General features: G+C 33.7%; 1 protein-coding gene and 1 long non-coding RNA gene across 2 annotated transcripts; both read left to right on the forward strand.

The window, feature by feature from the left end:
* The first annotated feature begins 1,059 nt into the window (after positions 1–1,059).
* LOC112323747 (uncharacterized) lies at positions 1,060–2,020 on the forward strand. Its single transcript, XR_002977204.2, has 2 exons — positions 1,060–1,289; positions 1,552–2,020. It is a non-coding gene; the product is annotated as an uncharacterized LOC112323747 (long non-coding RNA).
* Positions 2,021–5,006: 2,986 nt separating this feature from the next.
* Positions 5,007–6,680, forward strand: LOC18104108 (tyrosine decarboxylase 1). Its single transcript, XM_006375814.3, is given in 2 exon segments — positions 5,007–6,516; positions 6,519–6,680. Coding segments are annotated over 2 exon segments (1,482 nt in total). The 5' UTR covers positions 5,007–5,064; the 3' UTR covers positions 6,549–6,680.
* Positions 6,681–7,153: the final 473 nt, after the last annotated feature.

The following is a 7,153-nucleotide window of genomic DNA, read 5'->3' on the forward strand; positions in this document are numbered from 1 at the left end:
TTCTTGCTGTCTTGGACTATTATAAAAAAAAAAAACTAGAATAATGAATAAAGGACATGCCTTTTTATATATTATTTTTTTAAAAAATAAAGATTCATGTATGTCGCACCCGACATCGCGGCGGCCTTAAAAATTAAAAAATCTTTGGAAAGAACGGATTTCTGGCATCTTGTTCTTTTAGGGAAAAAGTCTTGTTTAAGGAGTCGTCACCTAGTATTATGGTCACTAGGAACCCTAACTGGTCAACAGAGATTCTATGGTTCGGGACTGGTTACGTAAAAGGGAAGATATTATCACTCCTTAAACGTCTTGCCTGAGACAGGCTGCATTGCTGGTTTTGTCTTAAATTGCTAAATATTTATTGGTTTATGCTCTGATGGTTTTCTTGCAATATTCTTGATTCTGGCGCCAGTGAATATTTAACTACGGATATTTCCAACTCTGGCGTTGGTAAATATTACGTAGGTACCAAAATAAATAAATTTAAATCATCGTTTTCTTTTTTTTTTTATTCCTGACTCTGGCATCAATGAATAAACAAATAAAAATCAATTTATTTTTATACATGCGCATTTTTATTTTTATATACCTAAATAAAAGCAAAATACAATAAAACAAAACAAAATAAATTTACATTAGTATTTTTTATTCCTGACTCTGGCGTCAGTGAATAAACCAATAAATTTATTTTATTTTATCTTATGTTATTTTTTTTTGCACGCACATTTTTTGTTTTTATATAATTGAATAAAATAGAATGAAATAAATTTGAATCGGTATTTTTATTCTGACTCTGGCGTCAATGAATAAATAAAAAATCATAAATTCATATTTATATTTTTTACATACACAATTTTTATTATTTTTTTATTATTTTTTATTTACATTTTTGGGCTGGGTCCAGCCCAGCCCAGCATATATTTTTTGGACTGGGCCCGGCTCAGCCCATATGGGCTGGGCTAGGCCCAGCCACCCAGCCCGGTCACTGGCCCAAGCCAGTGACCGGCTGGGCAGAAGGCTGATGCACGCGTGAAGCAATTTCACGCGTGCATCAACAGTGCGAAGGTAATTAAATTACCTTCGCACTGTTCAAATGCTTATTGAACAATTGAACACAAATAATGAAGGGGAATTGGGCGCACCTGCTTCTGGAGATGATGAAGAAGGTTGCGATGCTGGTGACTGCTGCTCTCGTTCGACTGCTCTCCCTTCTCACCCCGCTGTGCCCCCCTGTCCTCTCCTCCTTTGATTTCTCAGTTTCTGAGATGAACGAGCTGAGAAAGTAATGGGTATGCCGATTCTCTCTTCTTTTTGTTTTTTACAGAATGGTTTTCTCTCCTCTCCATCTCTGTGTATTATTTCTTTCTTTGGTTTTTTTGCTTTTGTTTTGGCTCCAGTCCTGCCTCTGTTCTTGCTCTGTTTTTTTGGGTTAATTTTTCCGTCCTTGTTCTGTCTTTTTTTTTTTGGTTGATTTCTGCCCCCTGTTCTAGGTTTTCTGCTCCCTTTTATAGAGACCCAACGGATTGCTTCTAACCAGTCCTGCCTTTGCAGGATTGTTATCTTCCACGAACGAGATTACAGGCGAGAGACGTGGTCCACGATTGGATCGAACCCGTTGCAGATTTTCAGCCTATTGAATCGGGATGGAGAAGACGAACACGGCTGTTCCACCAGCAACGGCGGTGTTTCGGCAGCAAGGGATTCCACCAGCAACGGCAACGTTTCAGCAGCAATGGACATTTTCTTTTTGACCCCTGAACTTTGGAAATTCAGCAATTGGACCCCTAAGCAATTAAAAATTTCTTTTAATTTTGCCCCTTTTGGATTAATTTCAATTAAATCCCTAAATTGGTACACTGTTTACAAAACAGTCCTTAATTCCTGGATTGTTCATTTTGGTCCTTAATTAATTCTTTTAATTTTGCCCTTTTGGATTAATTTCAATTAAATCCCTGAATTATAACACTGTTTACAAAACAGTCCTTAATTTCTGGATTGTTCAATTTAGCTCTTAATTAAATCTTTAATTTTTAATTCTTTCAAAATTGATCAATTAACTCTCAAATTACATCCCCAAACTTCAAATTTTATTGTCTTAACCTTATTGTCAATTATATTTAATTTTTTATTATTTGTTTAAAAATTAGGTTATGACAATGTCAAAACTATTTTTAACTTATTTTATATTTTTATTTATTTAATCAAATACATTTTTATCTCATCTGTTTTGAAAACATCACCCAAATGCAAATGCAATTTTAATGTCTACTCGGGACATGAGTGGTTATATTTTTATACCATCGTTTTAGATTTGAATTCAAGAAAAAATGTTGAAGAAAAGGCATTTATATATGAATGTATTAATTCGAAAATAAATGACTAATTTGAAATTTGAAAGTCGAGTTAGAAAAACCTCAACTTTAATACATAGAAATATAATAAATGTTAAGGAAAAAAGAAAAAGAAAAAGAAAAAGAAATGTGTCTCGGTGGTTGCAAAATTGTGAGCTGTGTTTATATAGGAGTTTGAAATTGTTTTGGGAGAAAGTAACGAATGCTCATTTTTGTGGTACAACTGTGGTTTAAGCTCAGGTAGCTTTCAATTTTGTTTTTCTGATTAGCTGGGTCCCAACGAAATATATGGTAGCTAGAGGGGTAGATCGGGTCGCGGCCTCTGTTTTTTAAGCTATCATCTTCGTTGGATTTTTCTATGAACTGTAGTGGAAACACATGTTTTCAAACATGTGGTCTGGTCAGGACCGGAACAATTTTCTGTCTTTTGAAACTGGCCTCAAAAATCTATAGACCTTGGAAGCACATGTTTTCAATGCTTGTATGAAAAACAAAAACAGAAGAATTAAAAGAGTTTTTTATTTGTTGGTTACACGTGATGTTATTATATTTATATAAATACATATTTATTATTAATAAAATTTATTTTATCTTTAATATTCATATAATATTAGATTAATAAATTTAATATTTGATTTATAAATCTACAGTAAATATAAAGTCTATGAGATAAAAATGCATTGCAAAAAAATTATAAAATTATTATAATTATGAAATTCTTATTGCATCAAAACATTGTTTCTAATAAAATATTTCTCGCTGAAGCTCTCTTAAATATTGGACATTTATTAGAGTCGTTGAGACTAATACCTATTATATTATTTTCTTTATGAAATGAAGCAGTTATTCTCATAAGTTAAGATATAAAGAATACCTAGAACTAATATGTAGGTGCTTGTCATAAAATATATACATTGAACTGACCCGCATGAGAATATCATATGGAAATATCACTTGTGTCTATAGAAAAACTCACGTAAGGTTTTGTAAGTTATCCTTATACTTGAGATGACTAAGTTATTTTTATATAAATAGTGTTATGTTGTTAAAGGTAACAAATAGGCAGACATTGGATATAACATAAACTATATGAAAGTATTTGAGTGATTAAGAGAGGATTCATCAACACAGGTGAATTAAAAAAGATGTATTATATGTTCTCAAATAGTATTTAATTCATCACTGACTATAATGTTGCAAACAAATATGATTTAACATGACAGACATACTATTTGCTAAAATATCTAAATTGAAACATTATTGATGAAGTGATAATAATTACACTGAAAAACTGGTCACTTAAAGGTTAAGTCAAACTACTTATAACTTTCTTAATATTTAGGGGATCATAACATTTTACTAGACGGTGCACTTGATCTTCAAATATAAATTAATCAATTATTGAGTTGATAATAAATTAAATTATTTGATTTATTTAATTCTATTTATTTAAAATTACAATTTATATTTGAGTCAACATATTAGTAACTTAATAGATCATATACATTAAGAACTATTAGTTATAAATTAAATTGAGATAATTAATAAAGTGTGACTTGATTAAAAATTATTTAAGAAATTAAGCACTAAAATATATTTAACCTATATATTTTAATAAATAAAAATTAGGATTTTTTTTTTTATAAAAAAAACCACGACATATATTCTTTGGCCCACTTAGAGCTTTTACCATTTTGCGCTCGTCCTATGCCATTAGTGGTTCCTGTTTGTCCATGCAATGACAAAAGTCTGGTTGTTCTTTTGACAACCACATGAACTTTTATACTAAAATGGACATTGTCGTGTGTTTCAGTTGTTTTCCTTTTCTTTTAATTTGGTAATCTCAAATCTAATTTTAAACTAATTATGCTATATAAAGATTTAATTAAAAGATAAAAAAAAACTGGGCAGGAGCCTAACAATGGCGACCTCGTACATTTCTTTTATAATGGCTTATTCTATATATGCCACTAGTGGTCCGTGTTTGCCAATGACAAAAGTCTGTCATGATTCCTGTAACAACCAAGGTTGTCAATAGGTGTTTTGTTTTATTAATTAAAATGAAATGTTTTGGTTTTAGAGTGTTTTGGTTATTTCGGGATATATATATATATATATGTTGGTGAGTCAAAATGTGTCACCCCATCTATTAAATAATACACAAAAATCATTTTATATATATATATATAATTTTTCAGATTTGAATTTTCTATAAAAGCATCTCCAATGAAGATACCAAATGAATAGCCAAAAATAAAAAACTAATATTTTAACTTTTCTTTGCTTAATTTTTATACTCAAAGAGAAAAACTAAATAAAATGCTAAAATACATTTTCTTTCCTACAAATGTTATTCCTACATATCTCTTAAAAGAGCCAAAACTAACAAAGTGGAGCCAACAAAAAAATAAGCCAATTAAATCTAGTCACGTGGAAAAAAAAATAACATCAAAATCATTAAAAAAAATAAAACACTTATTTATTCCACTCTAATAGAATTGGCTTTTCAAATGGCTTTTTTCGATTGAAATATACATGATAAGAAAAGTTATATTTAAACTATTCAAAATATTATTTTATCAATTTATCTCTTATCTCTTTAAAATAGTATATCCATTGGAGATGCTATAAAGACCACCCATTTCCTCATGATAAATCCACAAACACTCGAAGAGAAGAAAATTGAAGTGATCCATTCATCTATCCGAAATAAATGGGTTCTCTATCCACAAACACTTTCTCCCCTTTAGACCCAAATGGTTTCACCAATGATTCCAAAATGGTGATCGATTTCATTGCTGATTATTACAAGAATATTGAAAACAACCCGGTTCAAAGCCAAGTGAAACCAGGGTACTTATTGACCCAATTGCCAGACACTGCCCCATATTGCGAGGAATCCTTAGAAGATGTTCTCAAAGATGTAACTGATAGCATTATCCCAGGCCTCACTCATTGGCAAAGCCCTAACTTCTTTGCTTACTTCCAAGCAAATGCAAGCACTGCAGGGTTTGTTGGTGAGATGCTCTGCACAGGCCTTAATGTTGTTGGCTTCAACTGGATTGCATCTCCTGCTGCTACCGAACTGGAATCCATTGTAATGGACTGGATGGGAAAGATGCTCAAGCTCCCATCTACTTTTTTGTTCTCAGGAAACGGAGGTGGTGTCTTGCACGGTAGCACTTGTGAGGCTATAGTTTGCACCCTAGTTGCAGCAAGAGACGAGACCTTGAGAATGATTGGAGCTGAAAACATTACGAAGCTGGTAGTTTATGCCTCTGATCAAACCCATTCAACTCTACTTAAGGGCGTCAAATTAGTTGGAATTCCATCCTCTAATTTTCGATGCCTCTCTACCTCATTTTCATCGGAATTTTCGTTGTCACCTCAAGCATTGGAAGATGCAATTGAAAATGATATCAAAGCTGGACTTGTGCCCTTATTTTTATGCGCTACTGTAGGCACTACAGCATGTGGAGCTGTTGATCCTGTTATGGATCTGGGGGAAATTGCCAGGAAATATAATCTATGGTTCCACATTGATGCAGCTTACGCAGGTAGTGCATGCATATGCCCTGAATTCAGGCATTACCTGGATGGAGTAGAACTTGCAGACTCGTTGAGCATGAATCCACATAAATGGTTACTCACTAACATGGATTGTTGCTGCTTGTGGGTTAAGCAGCCTCGTTTATTAATCGAGTCACTGTCCAGTGATGCAGAATTCTTGAGGAACAATGCCAGTGAATCAAGTGACGTCGTGGACTACAAAGATTGGCAAATTGCATTGAGTAGGCGATTCAGAGCTCTGAAGCTTTGGATTGTGATTCGCAGGCATGGATTAGCAAACCTTATGTGCCATATTCGTAGCGATGTGAACTTGGCTAAGCGGTTTGAGTCACTGGTGGCTAAAGACAGTAGGTTTGAGGTGGTGGTGCGAAGGAGGTTTTCTCTGGTTTGTTTTAGGCTGAAGCACAACGATGAATGCCAAGGCTTGGAATTGAACCGTAAGCTTCTAGCTGCAGTGAATGAAAGTGGTCGTGCATTCATGACTCACGCGGTGGTTGGTGGCTTGTTTATCATACGCTGTGCGATCGGATCAACCTTGACTGAAGAACGACATGTAGATGATTTGTGGAAGTTGATTCAAGAAAAGGCAGCAGATCTCTTGTCAAAGAAACAGGTGCTATTGGATAATTAATGACCGTGGTTTGATCTCAGCAAGAAGATTATGGTTTAGTTCGTAATTGATATTGAAAGCAAAATTTAAATTGCTGAGTTTAAATAAAAAAGTCTACTTAAGGCAGACATCTATTTTAAATTTCATAATTCTTGATACCTTTCCATGCAGTTTTTTTTTTTTTTAATTTCGTATTATGTTTTCAGCCTTTTCCAGAGGGCATTATGAGTACGTTTTCTAAGTGGCACCTACTCTTCTTTTCTCCAACCAAAAACCCAAACAATACTTTTACCTAGAGAATGATCCTCGTGATCTCATCATTTCTACTCAATAGTATATTCTTCTTTAACCTTTGATTACTCCCCCCCCCCCCCCCCCCCCCCCCCCCCCCCCTTATATAACACGGTATTTAAGAGCTTCATTACTCTTACATCACTGCTAACTTAAACGTTGATGAGTTTCTTGCCCTTATGCCTACTACGATTAGGCTAAAGTTTTTTCATCCAATTAAAGGCAAGTCATATTTTAGTAAGGATTTATGACCGGTTATCTCTTTGTGCGGTCATATCTAGGCTCATTCATGACTTGGCAAGAGCTTGGACGCGCCTATCCTGACGAAGCT

Source organism: Populus trichocarpa, chromosome 13 (genome assembly GCF_000002775.5).
Source record: "Populus trichocarpa isolate Nisqually-1 chromosome 13, P.trichocarpa_v4.1, whole genome shotgun sequence".
In the NCBI taxonomy this organism is placed as follows: domain Eukaryota; kingdom Viridiplantae; phylum Streptophyta; class Magnoliopsida; order Malpighiales; family Salicaceae; genus Populus; species Populus trichocarpa.